The following is a 21485-nucleotide window of genomic DNA, read 5'->3' as shown; positions in this document are numbered from 1 at the left end:
TAACTGATACGATCTCTCAGACATTTTCCTAAGCAGATGGCTGCTATTCTGCTATTTAAAACATATCGTCCCCAGAAGGCTAAAGCCCCAATTTGAGTAAACTTCAACAGGGCTCTCCCTAGAGGACTATTCAATTCTTTCCTACACTTTGCATATGTCTTTTTTTTTTTTTTTTTTTTTTTTTTTTTGCAGTCTCTTCCATCATTTGGGCAGCACACACGCAAACTTTAGTGTTGTTTCTTACCTTGAGATTTCTTACAGAAGACAATAAGAACTTGCAAATCTCCCTCTTGTATGCCTGGTTATCACTAGAAACATCCTTTCTGTTTAGAAACTAAAACTTTTGTCCTTCACAGATAAATGTGGCAATGCTCTCTGCAATCAGTACTGCAAACTTTCCTCGGGCCGAAGCTACAAGTATAATTTTTGTCTCGGTGAAAGCACAATGAATCCAAAACATTCAAGTCACAGTTATGTATGGCACAATAACAGAACTTTTGAGAGATTGTTAAACTTTCCAGATTTCAGCAATATTTTTTACTAATACCTCCCTGAGTAGCCAATTTCTCACACCACAGATTTTCTATTTCACCCTGCCCCCAAATAAGCATATTTATGCTTGCGTTATTTTTCCAGGTCTGTATGGAAAGGGCTACAAATTCTGATCCCCACTATGAAAAGCCAATTCAACGGCAGGAACAGCCTGAGAAACTGGTAGTCTTTGTGATTACTTGCTTCAGAGTGATGATGTACATTGCTCATAAGAAAAGAAACCTAATTCATTACTTCTTACTGCCACTGACTTCTCAGTTCAAAGGTTAAGAAAATTTTATGTTTTTTAAAAACATTTTTAACAAAGAGACCTCTTTAAAACAGCAGCCACCCAAGTTTCCATGCAAGTAAAATGATACGTTCTGTACCTGGAAGTTGTAAACACTCCGTAGACTATTGGATTTTTAGGGTCTTTTGAGTTCATTAGGAACACATCCTCTGTAACAATAACAAGAGATGGAAAAGAAAACTACGTTAAATTCATATGGATAATACCTGAAAACATTTTTGTATTCAAAGCCATTTCTGCCACTTACGTAGTTCATCAAAGTGTGTGTCAATGCCATTGGGTCCGGGCACAGAACAGATCACACGTGCTTTGAGGAAAGTTGTCCATTTGTTAACAAGGCTCCTGTGTCCACCAAAGTCGTTCTAATAACAAAAGTATTTTGCATTAATATCTAGTAACAGTCTTTGTTTGAAGTATCAACAGAGTACAGAGAAAATACAGTGAATAACTACAAGATGCTACTTAGAGAAAACAGAGAATTCACCTTCTACATACAAAAGCTTTATTATGTTGTCAAAGACACTAATTCCGAATTGCTTTTATTTTACATTGTATTGTGACATATTTCATAGTAGCGCATCATTTAAAAACAAAACAAACAAAAAAAATCCCCAAACCTCTTTAAATATTTTTAAATTAAATATTTTAATAGATATATAATGCTGGAGAAAGACAGGCAGAGTATTTTGCTCCAGACCTTCCAGGCTGCCATGTCCTGGTAAAGCTTAAGGGGTTTATTATTCTGAACTGGGTAGAAACAAAGTAAAAATGCAAGCTGCAAGTGAACAAAGTAGATCAAAATGCCAGAACAGTGGCACCAGCTGCATAGCCGCAAAACTTATGAATAAAGTGCACCGAGGACTCCATACTTATGGGGTCATTGGATTTCAAGCAACTGCCTCTGGATTTGAGGAGATAAATTGAAATTGTGCATATGGATTAACATGAAATTCTATTGTAAACATCATAGTTGCCAAAGCTACAACATTGATCAATATCATTTCATTTGTAGAAAGTCTGTCAGAAAAAGAGTTGGCCATTTGTCAATGTGGATGAATGATTCAATCTGCAGTCATTCAGGGTCTTCTGAATTGTTGCCCATTTCTACAGCTAAGCTTAAAAAACTTTTTTGTTAAATCTTCCTTTGCCTCCGTTTTACAGATTTTCACTAATCTGGGAATGGAAAGGTATTAACATTCCTTTAAAAAGTAAATAATTCAAATGTTTTTTGGCCTACCTGGAAGTATCACATTTCCTGTAAAAGATTCTCTCTTTTGCAGACACATTCTCAGCCTCCAAAGATGCCTATGACTTTTTAAACAAAACACCGTAGCTTGTGCAGTTTCCCCAAACAGAGGACTGAAGAGCACACCTTTGGGTGTGTTAGCCCCTACCTATTTTTCACTGAGGATGACCTCTGCTGTAGTACAATGTCAGTGTTACCACTGAAGAGTTCAGAGGCAAGAAAATCACTTGCAAAGCGTCCTGCAGGTGTAGTCACTATCTCACACACAGAAGTCATCGTTTTACCTTGCAGATCTGCCCTATTCTGGCGTGAGTGGCTTTTCCAGTGTGCTCTCCATCTATCGCATTTTCACGGAAGAAGAAATAGATTTTGTCATCTTCTGGATTGTCGCTCTCTGGTATCAGGTGAGCACTAATAAATCTAGGATCTGAGGAGACAATGTCGTTGTGCGTGTTACTGCTCCATGAACTGAATCATTTGCCTTCCTTATATAAATGAATTGCAATTCTGCTTCACAAGAATCAATCTTTGCATTGTGTGGCAAATATATCTGTTAGGTACATCACCACACATTAACACGTGACAGGTATTTACATTCCTCTTATCCTTAGCACACAGAGGTGTTTGCTACAGATACTTAATGAACAGACCTTAACTTTATTATTGAAGCAATTAAACATTCATAAAATCTCTTTATAAATGGTTGTATAACATTACAACATGGCTTCCTAATTCCATATATTTATTACTGACATTTTTCTTGTTTCTTTGGATGCTTTAACTTTTGGCCAATAATATTTCTGCGTGTCACACATAAAATGAGAGAATTATTCAGACTAATGTAATATTCCTAACTTTAGCAACAATGAAGAATATATAAAGAAAGCTTTTGCATCTAAAAAATATTAATATGTTATTGTCAAAAAATTGAGTTAAAAATACAGTTTTGATTGATATTATCTATTTCCACACTATGAGACCCTAAACCCCAACAGTTTTGTCTCATTTTCAGAAGTGAAGTGCATTTGTGAATTTTTATTCAAGTTGTTGAAATTCTGTGTCTTGTTATTTTTAAAAAGAAATTCTTTTTTTCATAGAAATCTTTATTTTTTGACAATTGGAGTGACAACATTATTTGGTGACAAAGAAGACAAATCAACAAAGGAAAATACATAAAATGCAGACATACTTATTGGTTATGAAAAAAATGGTGGAAAGAAGTTTTGGGAGAGAAGTTTATAGAAATCATAACAGCAAACTCATACCAGTGGTGAATATGGCTCGTCACTGTATTTTACAGAGATACTTCAGCTGGTATCTTTCACTATATTTGGAAAAAGAAGGCATATCCAACAGATTTACCAATCTGTTTTATAACCATTTTACATCCTGCTGGGATAATTAACTGCAAACTATATTTAACTACTCAAAGAGTCCCGTTCCTATGTGAAATTATAAGCTATTTTAGTGTCATGCACTAACATCTTTTCAGTGTATGTTTATTGCTCTATAGTCATGGAAATAATGAACCGTACTTTGTTTTGCCAGTTTGCACTAGCTGTCCTGTGAAACCCATGGCCTTATTAAGGATGGTAGTGTTTGTAAGCAATGTATTTTGATATATTTATATATATATATGCATGTATGTGTTTGGATGTGTCTATTATATGAGCACATACTGCATAATTTTGTGTCTGTATATATTCTCATGTACTCTATGTATATATATATGTGTGTATATATACATTCTCATTTACTCTGTGTATGTATATATATACGCACAGTACATGAGAATGACTATACCGGCTTAGACCAAGATTTACTTAGATCAATATACAGACTCCAACATTGTCCAGAAGTAATTATCTGGGACAGAGAAAGACTATGGTAAGTATAAATAATACTCTCCCAGAATAATCTCCCTTCCTCCAACTATTTTCAGTGCAGTTCATTTCCTGAGCTTGATTGCTTTCCATGTGCTTACTAACTCTAATAGATTTTTCATCTAGTTATCTTCTTGAACCCATGCAAATTTTCAGCATTTATAGCTTCCTTTTGGAATTTGTTCCTCACGTGCACAAACTAATGAACTAAAACCTACTTCTGATTTTGTTTTGAACATGGATCTTATTAACTTCATTTGGAGCCTCTTAATTCCTGTATTGAAAATACCCACAGTGTTCAAGATGTGGATGAATTGTGCTCTTATACGAGGGTTATAGCAATGCCCATTGTTGAATTCTCTGTTCTTTGTCTGTTAATTCCTAACATTTAATATAGATTTGACAGTTCCTAAGAAGTAGTCTCAAATTTTCATGGAACTTCATGTGCCAGAACCTCACTCTTCATTTGTAATGCTCAGTCCGCAGCCCATTGTTTTATATGTGAAGTTAGGCATGTTTGCCTCATTGTTTTCCCCATGATTTATCACTACATCAACAATAATTTAATTTGTCATTTGATTGCTTAGCTACTTGGTTGCATAAGATCCTTTTGTAATTCTTCACAGTCTTCCTTTGTCTCAGTATGCTGAATAACAGTACTGAGTGAAAAATTTTCCCATCCTCCTGCTCAACCTCTTTTACAGGTTATGAACATGTTGAACAACGCGGACCACAGAACAGACCTCTCTGGCACTGTGTCTATTACCTATTGTCTATTAAAATTTTTTTTGGACATCTGAAAACATAAAAAATCTGTAAGCAGTTTAAGCTCTCCAACCCAAACCCCAGTAACTTAAGCTACTAAATTCACTTTCTTTCTAGCATGCATTTAATAGCCTTTGAGTTACACTGACGTAAGGCCCACGATAAGTAAAATCTAGGCTATGTCGTACCATGGTAAATATTTATTATTTTATATATGATCTACCAGGGCTTCAAATGCAACTTGTATCACTAGAAATACAAGGCTACAACTTGAAAATTTCTGCATCGCACCCTGTGGAAGGGTACATCAGAGAGAGAATACCCAATAGTAGACACTGTTCTGGGCTACTGGATCTGGAGAACTCCTTGTCTGAATACACTGTTTTTACAATCTTAATGTCTTCATGAAAAGAATAAAAAAAAAAATCACTCAACCAAAACCTAAATACATTCCCAAGTGGTTGAATGATTTGTTTCTAGTGCAATGGGTTTTGTAAATCACAAGATATCAAATTCTAAAATAAATCACTATATTATCAGGCATCAAAAATCTAACTTTACATTGGCCTGTGAAGATACTGTGGGGAGTCCCATTTGAGTCAATAATATGGCTGATATAGTACAGGTTATATAAACTTGCCCTCGGTTAGCATATTATTATTCTTTTCTTTCCCTCTCATAATTCAGCAAGTGAACCTAGAAACAGTAAGAGAGTCTAGTATTAAAGCAGGATTGGTAGAAGAATGATAGAAAAATAGTTTAAGAAATTGAAAATATGTATTTCAAATAATTCTGTCAGTAGTAGCAGAGGAGAGGAATGTGAGGCAGATATAACTAACACTGTAGCCAGAACACATGTGAATATGCTTTCTATACATGTCTTACCAGTATAGAAGAATTCATCTGTGATGAATTCAGATTTTCAATTAGTGATTAATAATCCTAACTACATCCCTGAAAATAAAGTGGTCACACAGCCTCATATTAAAACACATCCATTATACATCATCAAACAGTTTTTGTAGAATAACACTGGTGTTTCTTACTGAGCCAACCTCAGGCTGTTTCACCATCTGGTTAAATCGATATGTTTTAGTCAACAAAAGAGTTGTTCTTCATGTTATAGGGCCCTTGCTCTTGTTACCTGGTGGTGGTTGGTTTTTTTCCCCTCTTCCCTATAACAGATCTATGTCTATGCAACGAAGCAAATAACAAAGGAAGAACAGGCTACCTGTGTTCTGTTGCATATAGCAACAGATTCCTTTCTGTTCTGAATTAATCTACTGATCATTATATATGTGGGGAGAGGGAGAGAAATGTGGTTGATAATTTCATAGGTTATAAAGCTAAGAAGTGGGTGGTGTGAACTAGTGATCTGTAGTTTGTTCTTTATTGTTTCATTAGTGGAGGAGCTGTTTGACTTGCCTGAGGCTTGATGCAGACTAACATTTAACTCCAGGGCTTCAGCTCACGCTTACAACTAACTGTTTAGGGTCATGATGAATCAATCAGCCAGATGGCCCACAGTCACGCAACATGGCACTCTCCATGGACTGCGTAGCATTTTTGTATTGCTCTTCCTTGAGGAAGGGAAGGGAGATGTTGTCCACAGATGAGGGACTTCTCCTTGACTCTCCTAATTGCTCACCCATGCAGCAGAAGAAAGAATGTCAGCCATGAATGTGTATGTTCAAGTATTGAGACTGCCCTGTCTTACCCTGCAAAATTAAACAGGTTGGGTATCAAGGGGTCCCCATTGGAAGTTTAAAATAATTCAGTCAGGGTTGACCTATTTCATACATTCAACACAGCCACAAAAGAAGTGCTGGAATGAACTTCAAGCAAGTTTTACTGAATGGGAAGTGGGACTTTGATCCAAACCCACTAGTGACAATTGTAAAAGTCAGTGCACTGCAGCTTTTATGGATAGATAGGGTGACTTCAAATTTCTGTGTATGAATTATCAGATATTCTGCGACCCTAAAACTGTCTCCAATCCATGAAGCGCTCAGAAATCCTGTTACACAGTTCAACACTTTCTTGTTTAATAGCAGTCTGCCATTGGCTAGAAGTCCAGAAAACATGTTTTGGGAAAATGAATTGAAGAAATAATTTGACGGCAAATATTTTGCAATGATTCATTGCTTTAAATAAACACAAGCAGACAATGTGGAAGAGTGCTTTAAAAAACAGCATACATCAAACAAATATGTCTGAAACATGTTTAAGCATGATCAAAGGAGAAACAAAGCCACAGCATAACCATGATCAAAATAAAACTGCAGCTAAAAACACTTCTCTGATCTTGCAGCCAACGTGAACAAGCTAAAAATAAAAACTTAGGTTTTTATTTAAAACAATCAGCCTCAAGAAGCAAATTATTAAAGCACACACCTTTTTCAGTCTCCTTTTTCCAGTTGTCTTGGCTGTGGGGCTATTTCTCAGGTCCCACATGACACCTTTGTAGCACCACTTTTTTGTGTGCCCTCCTGCAATTACCAGCTCTGCAGACATTTCACTGGCAGCAGCCCATTAAACTGTCCTTCACGAGAAATCTGGCTCTTTATGAAAACGACACCTTGGTCCAGCTGCCTCTATGATTTATACGCCATTGTTTGCTTAGTTAAGTAATGGAAACATGTTTTGCTTGTCTCAGCACCTCAGGTTGAGAAAAAGCTAAGGAAAATCGATCTGCATTCGTTCTTTTACAAACGTTACTCTTTAGCAGCAACAAGCGCGCGCGCACCCCCCCACCCCAATAGCAAGAAAAAAAAAAGTCAGAAATTGGATTTCTAACTGAATTGTCTTAGCATTTTAATGAAGATCTATAAACTTGAAGGCACAGAAATTACCTTTAGCTGTCAAGTCTGAGTAAGCTGAAGGAACAGAAGGTGGGGTCATCTCTTCATCGCTTGACAGGAGCCAAAGGGCAGTTCTCTCAGGAAATGTTTTGTAAAGAGTTTGAACTGTATGCCCCTATTATTGTATATTTATAGTCAAAATGACTAATTTATCAGTTCACAGCAAGAAAATTCTAGGAAACTAGGGAAATTTTATGCTCAGTAAAACTGCAATTGCTATAATTTAATGAAAAGTACTGGAGGGTGACTGGGGCCCTGAGGAGAGCAACTAGACTAGGGAAGATGAAATTAAAAATTTAACAACAACAAAAATAGACAGCTACTCAGGACTTCATAAATACGTACAGTGCCTGTCCACTGAGACCCAGCATGGGGAAGCAAGCAGCACTGTCCTCAGAAAATCTGAACTTGCAATCACAGGCAGCTCTGCTACCCACAGGAGGAGGACCTGCAGCACCAGTCACCAAGGTGCACAGCAGAGCCGTCTGCCACGGGCGCCTCGGCAAGGTCACCAGAGGACAAAGCTTTTAATATATGGTGATGAGAGAGCCAAGTTGGTTTGTGGTTTTACACGCTTGAAGGTAGTTTACAAAACACCAAAGCTTTTAGTGGGGTTCTTCCAAAGTCCCTTCATTTTAATTCTTCAGCTTTCACATCCCTCTTGTTGTTGATGACTCAGGCAAACGCAGCGGAGCTCTCACGGATTCAGCGCTTACAGTGAAGCTCCTCAGCAACACAGATGGCATCAGACCACATCCTCAAGGTGGGATTGCTCTTTGCACGAGGGACTTGTGGCTGTTATTGACCTAATATGAGGGTTTTGTGGTCACTTACTGTCAGATGCTGACATGGAAGGTAGTACCAGGGACAGACCAGAGAGTACAGATCTGATTTAAAAGCACTGTTTTCAAAGCCATGGGGAGGGGGATGTGTGGCACGCAGGCCATGGTTGGGATGCACAGGGTAAGAAGCTCTGTGGTCACTCATTGATATTACAATGGAAATTCTCATCAGAAAGAGTTTTAAAGACTGATGATATTTATCAAGCGGTTTGTCTTTGAATCAAGACAGACTGATGCTGAGCAACGATAATCTTAAAATACCATGTTACCTGTGACAGTTAGTTTCTCCTTTTTAGAAGTTGTATCCTGTTTTTTATACTATTTTTCAAAGACTAGGAAAAGTAATTTGGGTGACATAGATTATAATATGGGCTAATAAAATTAAGTTTAGGTAAGGTTTCTTGTAATTTCAATTGCATACATATTCTCTTTTTTTTTTTTTTCTGACTCAAAACTCTTTGCAGAATTAAGAAAAAAAATATCTTCCTCTCTGCAGAATCTGGCTGCTCCGTTTCAGTGACCGCTTGTGTGAATTTTTTGTGACATAAAAAGATTACAGATTTTCAAGGATGAAAGGTACTAAAAATAATATTAACATACCCCTCTTCCATCATTTCAATACATGGATGCAACAGCAACATAACAAGCAAAAAGACATGAACAAAAAAAAAAAGCTTTTGCACATGTAAATCCCTCCATATCTCAGTGCCACTGTTACATATACAGCAACAGGAATCCAGTCATCGTGGGTTTCAGTGCTTTGACCTTAAGTGTCACCAGTGGATCATTCTCATTGTGAGAGACATTAAATCTGAATTAAGTGGTGGGGGTTTTATGGAATTACTTATTTATAGTTGGGGCAAAAGCAAAGAAGGGCAAGTGTAGTTCTGAGTGTTAATAACATACTAAGGCACATAAACTCACGCTAGCTGGATAGCACCTGGGGAGGAATAACCCTAATGCACCAGTACAGGTCAGGGGTTGACCTGCTGGGAAGCAGCGCTGCGGAGAAGGACCTGGGAGTCCTGGTGAACAACAAGCTCTCCATGAGCCAGCAATGTGCCCTCGTGGCCAAGGTGGCCAATGGCATCCTGGGGTGCATTCAGAAGAGCGTGGCCAGCAGGTCGAGGGAGGTTATCTTTCCCCTCTACTTCGCCCTGGTGAGGCCACATCTGGAGTTCTGTGTCCAGTTCTGGGCTCCCCAGTTCCAGAAAGACAGGGAACTACGGGAGACAGTCCAGCGGAGGGCTACAAAGATGATGAGGGGACTGAAGCACCTCTCATATGAGGAAAGGCTGAGAGAGCTGGGTCTGTTTAGCCTGAAGAAAAGGCTGAGAGGGGACCTTATTAATGCTTATAACTACCTAAAGGGTGGATGTCTAGAGGAAGGGGCCAGACTCTTTTCAGTGATGCCCAGTGACAGGACAAGGGGCAACGGGCACAAACTGGAACACCACAAGTTCCATCTCAATATGAGGAAAAACTTCTTCACTCTGAGGGTGACCGAGCACTGGAACAGGCTGCCCAGAGAGGCTGTGGAGTCTCCTTCTCTGGAGATATTCAAAACCCATCTGGATGCCATCCTGTGCAACATGCTCTAGGTGAACCTGCTTTGGAAGGGGGCTTGGACTAGATCTCCAGAGGTCCCTTCCAACCCTTACCATTCTATGATTCTGTGGTAGCTTTAAGGAGAAGTGAAGAACTCCAGAAGGTCAGTCAGGGGACTGAGCTTTGGGTGCAGCTCCAGAAGAGCCAGAGAGGGGCTTGCAGCGGCACTTCCCATGGGGCGGCTGGGGGCATGGCAGGTCTGCAGCGCACCACCGTGCCTGGCCCCCTCCTGATGCCACAGGACTAAATGACCTTAAGGGAAGGACAACCTTAATTTGTGGTACTGAACACCTGTAAAGTAGAGTAAATGACCCTCTGAGTAGCAGCCAAGGCCTAAATCTCCAGGCAGCACCACTACTCTGAGGTCTCTCGCCTCCTCTGCCTTAGAGCCTTAGAGGCATAGTTCAGTATGAGCATTTCTTGGGGGTAAAGTTTTAGCTCACGGGGGAAGGAGAAGGAAGAAAATGTTGATCTCTGATGCAATTATCAGTTTCTGAAGCCTTTGTTCTAAAGAGACAACAATAGTTTTGATTCCCTGTAATGACTAATTATATGGTGAAGAAAAGAGAATACAAAAGTTCAGTAAAATTATAGCTTAATTCTCAACGTAAATTAGATTTCTCACAAAACAATGCTTAAGATATACCCATCCTATTTAATTTAAAAGAGGTGATTATTATCTCTTTACAGAAGAACAACCAAAATTAACACCTCTTTTACATTGCTGACTATGTTTTAAGGTGTTGTATATCTATCAATCAACACTGTTAATTTTAAACTGATTTACTTGTCCCTCAGAGAGAATAATTGGGCAGCTGAGAAAACTAGTGTCCTTCACAGAACAGAAAGGAAGGCTTGCAGCATATTGTCTGCATTTAGGAATACTTTAATCTTAATTTTCTGTATTTCTTAGCCTCTCTGCAGAAAAAGCTAACGAGAGTTCCAGCTAAGAGCTTGTTTCTTCCTTTCTCGGTCATTTGTCTGAAGTTTTTGACATTGACGCTTGGAAATAAAAACACTGGAAAGTCTGTGCCTTAACTGTTTAACCTACATCTTTAGAGGTCCGGACGAGTGACAAAAACTAAATATCATAGTCTTTATGTTAAAAAGTGATGTATTAAGGCAGGAAGTGGAGCATGGAGGCACTGAAGACAAAAGATGTTTCTGATTTGGGGTGTTACACACTTTTGGCAATCAAAGCCATGCTATGGGCCTGCCTTTTGTAAGCTCAGAAGATTCACAGGTGGAGCACAAATCCCTAGAGATGCCCAAGCGGTTTATGGCAGATGACTCAAAACTCAGAGACCAAACCTGTTCCTCTCCACTAACGTGATTTTCTCAGACCTTCCAGAATGCTGACAGATGTGTGATTATATCTTGGTGGAATATTCTTCCTCTTTGCAACTTGGAAATTAGAGGGTACAAGAAAGTGCCCTGAAGGCAAGGAGGGCATCCTGCAGGAACACCATCAGCCAAACTCCTGACATGTTGCAGGAGACAAGTCCTGTGCTCAGTGTGAGAATTAGCTGGAGATTAACAAGGCAAACCCATTTCACTGAAGGGAAAGTGGGACAGCCATCAGCAGTATGATTGGCAAAAGCATGAAACCCCAAACTGAACAACAATGGCTTGACAAGTACGTCTTCAGCCTCCGTATGTCTCCGGAGATCTAAACTCTTAAGATTTCTCTATCAGAAATTTGTGCACAACCCTGTCTCCAGCAGGACCCTTTGTCCACACATCTTTTACTTTATTTTCTGCCTACACTGTGAACAAATTTGGCCTTTGTCTAAAAAAGTCATCTAGTTTCAAAACAGGAAGAAGAATTCCAAATTTTGTACTGCCAGGTTCAATCTGCAGTGTGTGGAAGGGGTTATGTAGCTGCAAAAACAATCTCCTCTCAGATGTCATGTCAAAAAATTGGAGAGGACTCTGCCATCATCTCAATTCTCAGTAAGGGATGATTATTCATCGCAAAACGATCATCAGACTGAGCGAGTTCCCAGGGAAAGATCCAGCAGACAACACTCCTGTAGCAATTTCCTAACCTACCCAATCTCCTGTAATATAATTTCTTTGTTAAATCCTTTCAATTTGGCCACAAAACTGAGGTCATTTTGTCAAACTATGAAAAAGGTTTTGTTGTTATAATTAACTTTTACAGCTAGTGTAAAGCCACTTGACACAAAATCCATTAAAGTAAGATTAATGAGGGATGGCAGCAAAGACTGAAGAAAGGGCTGGGTGAATGACTGTTTTTAACTGATCTGTCAGTGTAGCCCAGCAACATAAAATGTAGTAAGGCATCTGTAAGCGGAAGCAAAACCCCTGAGCACAACCTGAGGTATTCAGTATGATAACATCGGTTATGACAACCTCTTTCAGTAGTCATGTGAGCATAATATGTGATTCCAACTTAATTTAGCTTCAGTCAACATAAGGTATTAACAGGATTTGTACCCAACCAAAATAATGTACTAGTTTATTGATGATGTGAAACTTGGTTCTGCTTATTAAAAAATAAAATAAAATAAAATAATTATTTGAGAGCACAGGTGTGATGAAAACATGGAGTTTCTTGAGACAGAAAAGTCTTGTAACATTACTTTTTGTACTGCTCTATCAGAAAGTTGTTCTCCTCAAATCCTGCTCAATTGGTATGTACTTTTATTCTGTACAAGGAAATCCTCCTTTTTTCTTTTCTTTTTTTTTTTTTTTAATTCACTGACAGCATTTCAGAAATATTTGATGTAACTGCTGTGACTTTTAAGAATGAAGTAACATTGTATATCACACTCAAAATTTTAGCATTTTTTAAAAGCAGTGAGGGAGGAATTTGCAGCACACATGCTTGTGACACATAAACAGCAGGGAGAGGAATTAGCAGAAAGTTTAGAAAAAGTATTTTAAAGGTAATAAAAGAATGAAATGCAGTAAAAAATATAGGTCCTGTAATAAATGGGAAAATGTGGAATATTTTTTAAAGAATTCTTTCTACCAACAGGTCTAGCACAAAAAAAAAAAAAAAAAAAAAAAAAAAAAAAAAAAGAGCTGAAAGTATGTCAAATATGGAGCAGAACTGAGTATTAATAATGACAACCCATTTACACAATCTTGTGAAAAAAGCTGACGACTCACTAGTCCGTGTAAAGTATCTCAGGAAGGTTTTGCACCTTTCCCTCTGTGTTGGTTTGGTGTGGCAAGGTTTTGGTAGCGGGGGGGCTACAGGGGTGGCTTCTGTGAGAAGCTGCTAGAAGCTTCCCCTGTGTCTGACAGAGCCAATGCCAGCCGGCTCCAAGATGGACCCGCCGCTGGCCAAGGCCAAGCCAATCAGCGCCTCTGTGATAACATATTTAAGAAAGAGAAAAACAGTTAGAGAGTGCTTTTGCAGCCAGAGAGAGGAGTGGGAAGATGTAAGAACATCTGCAGACACCAAGGTCAGTGCAGAAGGAGGGGCAGGAGGTGCTCCAGGCGCCGGAGCAAGATTCCCCTGCAGCCCGTGGTGAAGACCATGGTGAAGCAGGCTGTCCCCCTGCAGCCCATGGAGGAAGGATGAGGGGGTGTAGAGATTCCACCTGCAGCCCGTGGAGGACCCCACGCTGGAGCAGGTGGAGGCACCTGAAGGAGGCTGTGGCCCCGTGGGAAGCCCACGCTGGAGCAAGCTCCTGGCAGGACCTGTGGATCCGTGGAGAGAGGAGCCCACGCCAGAGCAGGTTTGCTGACAGGACTTGTGACCCCGTGGGGGACCCACGCTGGAGCAGTTTGCTCCTAAAGGTCTGCACCCCGTGGAGGAGACTCATGTTGGAGAAGGCCGTGAAGGACTGTCTCCCGTGAGAGGGACCCCACGCTGGAGCGGGGGAACAATGAGTCCTCCCCCTGAGGATGAAGAAACGGCAGAAACACCGCGTGATGAACTGACCGTAACCCCCACTCCCCGTCCCCCTGTGCCGCTGGAGGGGGAGGAGGTTGAAGCCAGGAGTGAAGTTGAGCCCGGGAAGATGGGAGGGGTGGGGGGAGGTGTTTTAAGATTTTGGTTTTATTTCTCATTCCTCTGCTCTGTTTTGCTTAGTAATAAATAAGATGAATTCCCTCTCTAAGTTCAGTCTGTTTTGCTCGTGATGATAATTAGAGAATGACCTCTCCCTGTCCTTATCTTGACCCGTAAGTTTTCTTTTATTGTACCTTTTCTCCCCTGTCTAATGAAAGAGGGGAGTGATAGAGCAGCTCTGGTGGGTACCTGGCCCTCAGCCAGGGTCAACCCACCACACCCTCTCATGGAGTTTTTTCTGCCTTTGGAAGGTAGTGGAAGTGGAAGTTTCTTTAAAGAAACAGGAGAATAGGAAACAGTGGTGGAAGGGGTGGTTAAATGAAGAGAGCTGTGTGCTGTGACTGTCAGATTTTACAGGGTGTCAAATGTTATCATAGAGCTCAGGAAATGTGATTAATCTCACTGACATCAGTGGAACAGTTTTTACTATTTATAAGGGTATTGAACTTTGCTCAAAAGGTAGTAAAAGAATCAATAAACACCGATCCTCATATATATGGCCATATTCACAGATAATGTCTTATCACTGAATGCTTTCAAATATTTCATAAGAGCTGTGGAGTGAATAGGAAAAATATGTAATCCAGTCTTTAAAATAACTTTTTTTCTGTTTTTTCAATGATCATCTGTAAAAAAAGCTCTGTCCCTGAAAGTTTATCTGGTTTCTTCTTATACCGACTCATCCAATAAAATCTTTCTGCAAATCTTGCTGCGCTTACCTGAACAGAAATCTTTACAAACCTACCAAAAAGAAATGAAATTTATATATATAAACATATGTTATAAATACACTTTTCCATAATCCAGGATCTAACAAAATCACAGGCCAACCTATCACTTGAAAAGTAAATCAGAAAGGGAACTATTTTGTCTTCATTTACTTAGCATGCTTGTGGCAGCCCTAAGTGCTCAGGAGCATCAAATTCTGCTGGATGTTGTACAAGAGATGGTGGTCTTAAAGATTTAGAGTCTAACCCTTGCCTTTGAAAGAGGTAATTGTTCCTGATAACACTACAGGATGTCTCGCCTTCCTAACATGTGAAACGTTCAGCCTATAGCCACCAGTAATATGGATCTGAGAACAGAGGGAAAAAGAGCTAAAAAAGGGATATCAGCTGGGAGTTCAGTCTTGGCGGGTTACCCTCCACAGTCTTTTGGATACGGAAACTTTCAGACGACACTGCTGCTTTTGAGATTAAGATTCTTACAAGCAGTGTTCCTACTTTTCAGTAGTATAGTCATTTATCTGTACACTACCACATCATTTGAGGCATTCACTGCTTCTATCAACTATTAGCTGGTGAATAACTGTATACCTTGACATATCTTAACTGTTACCATAAACATTACTATGTCTTTTTTTACTGTATGGTGTGTGAAAGCATCTATCTACATGTTTAGAAAATCAAATCTAACAGCCAGGTAGTCAACAAGGATAGATTGATATAAATCCATGGAATCCAATGGAAGAGCAAGGGATGGGATGCTTTAGAGATAACTTTGAAACCTAGAAGCTAGGCATTGAATCCTGAGATAAGTGATATAAGGTGCTCTAAAGATCCAGGGGAAAAAGAAATACCGCTTCGGCAATGCAGCAAAATGCGCAGTTCAGGATCTATTGCACTGTCAAAACGTAAAGGCATCAAATGAGGAACCATTTGTCAAGGGTTTGGTTTTTTTTGGTTTTTTTTTAATCTGTCCATCATATCTGAGAACTGTGAACCTGTGAATAAGGTATTTGGGGTTTCTTTGTTTATTTTCTCTGTTATTTAGTCAAACATGCTACCTTTACAAGTGAAAAATAAGTACCCATTTGTCTCCCATTTGTCCTCTTCCTGTTCTCTCTTCCTGACACCATGGTCATGAATAAGGGTCTACTGGGCTAAATGGTGCTGGTGGTGACATCTGTTTCACCCTTTTGTTTTGCAGGTGTTGCCTGGTGGAACCTGGGGAAGAACTCAGTGAAGTGGCTCAAGTGGGACTGGAACAGTGTCTGTCCTGGAAACACCAGGTTTGCAGAAGTAAATGAAGAAAAATCACCAAAAGATTTTGTATCAATTAAAACCCTGAAAAGGGTGAAAATTGACCTGCTGGGAAATTACATACAATATTAAATATACAGTTTTGTACCTAGGTGTTTTCTCTCCTCCTCTGTTGAACAGCCACGGAAATATTAAGATGTCCTACACTTACAGAACAAAAGGGGTTTCAAGATGTAAGATTTGATATGTCATAGTATTTCAGAAATAATGAAACTATAAAATCTGCAAGGAATTAACAAACCTGAATTTAACTACATCAGATACTGTATCTTCTTTCCTTCATCTTACACACTCTTTGTGTCACAGCCACAACTCTGCTAAATACAGAAGTCAGAATAGGTCCTTGAGAATGAAGCTTAATGTTAGCTTTGCGATTCTTTGCTAGTGTGACATTTGAATTGTGCTCTTGAACTACCTGAATGTATTATCAATGTTTTAAATACATTGATGTTTTCACTTTGTTGTAAAAATAGGCTTTTAATACAAGACAGTATTTAGCAATCTAGTACCAGCCATCAGTTTGATATCAGCCGTGACATTATTTAATTTTCAGAATCACAGAGGTTAAAGCTCACTGAACTATAAACAGTTGGAAACATGGAGTGTAATCCCAAGGCACAGCTCTGCACAAGCTGTAATTTAAATCATATTGCATGCTAAGCTGAAAAGGCAGTGCAGGTCCCAGAGGACATGAATAAATCTGCAGTCACTGATTTGCCACACACATTTGTGTTGGGATTCTGTAACTGTGCAAATGTGATGTCTTCCTTTAGTGCAGAGGACCTGTCATCTACTGAGATTTGTAATTAAATAACCCAAAGAACAAAAGCAATTACTTAGCCTTACAAGCATTCAGACTGGAATTTACACGATTTCATGAACAAAGAGAAGGGGAAGTTATGGAGACAGAGAGAAAGGGAGGTTTTGAGTCTGCAGCTTAATTCAGTTGTGTCTAGGGCTGGCTGCAATTTTAATGTATAGACCAGGTATTCACATACCTGGCTTGCTTTGAACTAAAAATTTCGTCATCACAAACTCCACTCTGAAATGGATGTTTCTCCATCTAAGGAGGCAATTATGTTTCCAGCTGGCTACATGCCACATCAGGTGCCGCCTTTGAGCAATCAGTTGTGTTAATTGCAAGCAACACTGAATGCCTTTTGGGACAAGCAATTCACGGTTCAGGAATGTTAGTGTAAAGGGGGTTAGGTTCAGCCCCATTACCGAGAAAAAATCACAAAGTTTGCATAGGTTGCAAACCAGCAGCTGTAGTTTCATGGAATGGAGGAAAGCGGTAGGAACAGACTAAGGGGCTGCATCCTCACATCGTCAACTCTGCTGGGTGTGCTGGGCATCTGTCACTTGATGGGGTGGTGGAGCCCTTCATGTTTTAAACTCAGCTGCTCTGTCCTCCCATTGCCCTGGTTGTCAGGTATTCTGATCCAGGCCAACAAGGCCAAGACATTGGCTCAAGAGAAGACTATATCAACTGCCCATGAACGTGGTCTCCTCCACATTTCTTGGCTTTTTCTTTCTTTCTATTTGTCATACTGGGAAAATAATAACTAAAAAAAATGCATAGGGGTTGTTTGATATAAAGGAAATATTATAAGAGCATAAATAAAAGCAAATGCCATAAATGGATGTTGAAGGGCAGATATATAGAAAAAAGCCATTGAAGGAATAAAGCATACTAATGAAATGAGCATTGCAGTGAGTGGAAATCAGTAGACCTTTCTTGGTTGCATTGGGAATATTGTCATTTATTATCAGCTAATGATCTGACCTGTGATATTTTTTAGTATCTAAATTTTGTCTCAGTACCTGAATAGCAAATTTTAGTGAGTCTATCTATTTGCAAGGGTTGATTTCCAATACGTTTGCTTGTGAGTCTCAGCACCAGCACTATTTGAAAGAAGAAACCTGCCCAAATGTTAGAGGTGGTGAATGGAGAGCTTGGATTGAATCATTACAGATAAAGGGAGTTAGTGTGTGGCGGGGAGGAACTGGTACAAACCTAAGTCTGCAGGTGCTTAGAAACAGCATGGAGGCTCAGGAAGTGTCTCTAATACCCTTTAGAGGCTCAGTCCCTGGTGTCCCACATGGCTGTACAAAGAAAACTTCTTAAAACAAAGCCATCTTATTTCTCCCTTTAACACAGACTAAAACATTGCCAAACACTTTTGCGTCTGAAGCTGTGAATTTCATTAAATTCAATGCAACTCACTCAGCACTCCCTATTTTTTTTGGTGGCTGAAACCTCTAATTCTCCCCCCACCGCCCCACCGCCAGCGTGCTCTAGTCACATCACACTTAACCTTTGCCTTGGCTTCTCAAAAAAGAATTTGTTTCACTCTATTCATGGCTTGAACAGTTTGGCAAACTGCACTTGAGTGCTGCGCTGGGCCTTTATATTGAACACACTAATCTGATTGTTTTTCCACTCTACAAACTTTGGGTCAACAATCAAGCTGCTGCCAGAAACTAATTAATTTGCAAACAGGCCCCATTTTCACAGGGGGAGAGCTTTTGAAACCTATGTCAGCAGAGCTGGTCACACCATGGTGACATGCATTGTCATGGCATCCACTTTTCTGGGTAATTCTCCTCACTAATTTTTCACCACACACATGAACTCAAATTACCCAGTCAACAGTAAATCTCTATTGAATGCCCACCAAACTCTGAACGTGGTGGCCTGAGAAGAGGAAATTGGTATTGACAGGGTCAACACTCATTAAATTGATGGCTAGAGCAGAAGAGGAAAAAAACCCCAACACAAGAACATTAAAAAAAAAAAGATTCAGATGTATGTCATATCCCAATGAAGGGGGCTGTAACAGACCCACTCCAGCTTTGTTCAAATCCATTAGTATTCTGCTGTGTGATTCCCTACAAGCAGATTTCTGCTTAACTTTTCTTGAAAAACTGGTTAGTTACTTTTGTGAATGGGAAAGGAGGCATAATTTGGTAGCTAAAAGTCACTGTTTTCCAAGCATCGGAGCTGCAGTGAGCCCTCATGGAGATCTCAGAGATCATGGGAAACCTACTTGAAATTGCAAGGCCTATAACACATACGCTTTGTCTTTGGCATCAGGCCACCTAATCTGAACTTTTCTTTTCCTTAAGCTGATTTGGATCTTTGTAAAAATAATAATTACAAAGAAAATTATCTTGTGTAATTTCAAGTGGGGCCTACACAAAAGCAGAGCAAAGTGTAGTCTTAGAACCTGAACATTACACCTGTCCTGGACAAATTACCCTTTTTTCCATATTGAAATTCATCTCCAGGGCAAGAGGAGAGGCTTCCTGTGAACTGATGCATGTGGGTAATGTGTTTATATTTTTATACATATATGTATAGACATGGTCCTTTTAATCATATAGTAACCGAAAGTAGTACACAAAGCTTTATCGTAGAGATTACAGCCACAGCTACCACTGCTTGAGTTATATACTGAGTTTGTCACCTTCTTTATGTGAACAGACCATCACTTTACAATACAAAGCTGTCCATTGCCAACTCTACAAGTTATCCATTGAAATAAATACATACAAACAAACAATCCTTCCCACTTTAAAAAAAAAAAAAAGCTTTCTAGAGAACATAGAATATCACTGAGACTACTGATAATCAGAATTGCTCGTGTTTATTATTCAGTGTGAGAAGGGTGCAGAGCTGGAGACATCCACGTTCGAGTGTGACTCGTGGAGTATACTCATGGAGATGGGTTTTTACACAGCTCCTACTGCTGGAGGTGGCAGATGAGACTCAGATTTACTTATCTAAATCCTTGTCTATAAAAAGCAACTCACCTGGGTCATCAAATTTGATTCTGACCACCCAAGCAAGATCACTTGATTTGCCCTATACAGCCAGGTGCACTGATTTATCTGCATCTAGCATCTAGCCAGAGCTTGTTCTGGCTCTTTCATCCAATTTCCTCCCCAGAGAAGTCAGAGCATAGGCGATGGGAAGGGCTACATTCTCAGGTCTCTCTTGACATGAAGCTCACCAGGATTTACTGGGTTGTTGACCTGATATCATATTCACCGCTGACATAAACCCCCTAAAATTTAGCAGTTCTGAGGGACATCACCAATAGATGAATTCAATGTACACGAATGAGTGGAGATCCCCAAGCTGGCAATCACCTCCAAGTCTCTGTTTAGTGAGAGACTATGCACTGATCTGTTTGGGACTGGAGTCATATCCCACAGTGCTTGTTTTGAGAGCTTATGAACTTCTTTCCTAAAACCATACTGTGTGCAGCAGACAAACTTCTGGTCTCCAGTGGAAACAGCGCACAAAGCACTCTGAGCTCTCCCATTACTTTTGATTTTATATTCTCTATCAAAAGAGTCACAGTATGAATTGCAGCAAAGCATGGCTTCTAATCTACACTCCCAGCTATTATTTTTTGGTGTGGATAATAAGGCTGACCAAGCTAAAACCCATAAATGAGCCCATGGTTAACCATGTAATATACACATATCCTAAGTCAGGTGTTTCTGGACTAATTTGTATCCTAACTTTCCCAAGCAGGTTGTGGCTATAACTCAGACCAATTTGTTTACTGATGCAAGTCTTTTTGCCCCAGGTCACATTCTCTAGAGTGTCAGAAAACTCTCAAAATGTGCGGTCAAACCAGGGAAATGTCCTCTTCTGCTTCATCATTCCTACCTGCTTTTTCCACTCCAGCCTCAAAACTTATTCTTTGGCTACTTTTACCAATTTTTCATACATAAACACAACAAAATCTCATCCACAGCACTGAAATTTAATGAAGAAAATGACCTAATCGTAGACTATAGGGAGGAGGAGGGAGAGAGAGATCTGTTTCCTCGAAGGATTTAAAAGAATTTCATTCAGGACATTTGATGGGAGATTATAATTTTTTCTGGTTGTCTTTACTCATCATCTTCCTCACATCCAGAGGAACTGTAAAACATATTCTCTAAATGCTACTTGGTCTTTGATTTCTGAATAGAATGTTTTTCTTACTTTGTATAAAGATACAGAGAGCACCTATCAGACAGGATGAGTCAACTGGTTCAAATACACGAGTATCTTCTGATTAGGTATTCAGCTGGACATATTGCACCCTGAGTTGTAACCATTTCAGGTTAGTGACAGTATAAACACCAAGTAATAATATTAAGAAATAAGTGATTAATTTGTGATTTCAGAAATTCTACATTTCTTCTAAGAGAAGATGAGCGCGTTGTAATAAAAATGTATATAGAGAAGACTGTTAGATTGCAATGAGAAAAACAATTTTAAATTCACATTCAATCTCTCAAATTTGAGAGTCTTGGATCCACAGACTTAAGGGAGGAAAAAAAAAA

General features: G+C 39.5%; 1 protein-coding gene across 3 annotated transcripts in view; it reads right to left on the bottom strand.

Moving 5' to 3' along the window:
• Window positions 1-21485, bottom strand: part of SEMA3A (semaphorin 3A) — a 170935-nt gene that overhangs the window by 33151 nt on the left and 116299 nt on the right. For all 3 annotated transcript variants that reach the window (XM_075771219.1, XM_075771378.1, XM_075771299.1), the window contains 3 exons: window positions 2372-2514; window positions 1089-1203; window positions 921-990 (listed from right to left, as the gene is read on the bottom strand). In XM_075771219.1, the coding sequence (XP_075627334.1) occupies window positions 921-990; window positions 1089-1203; window positions 2372-2514 (328 nt within the window). The remainder of the gene's footprint in view (window positions 1-920; window positions 991-1088; window positions 1204-2371; window positions 2515-21485) is intronic.

The sequence above is a fragment of the Balearica regulorum genome, chromosome 1, assembly GCF_011004875.1.
Source record: "Balearica regulorum gibbericeps isolate bBalReg1 chromosome 1, bBalReg1.pri, whole genome shotgun sequence".
Taxonomy (NCBI): domain Eukaryota; kingdom Metazoa; phylum Chordata; class Aves; order Gruiformes; family Gruidae; genus Balearica; species Balearica regulorum.
This window is presented reverse-complemented; position numbering and strand designations above follow the sequence as displayed.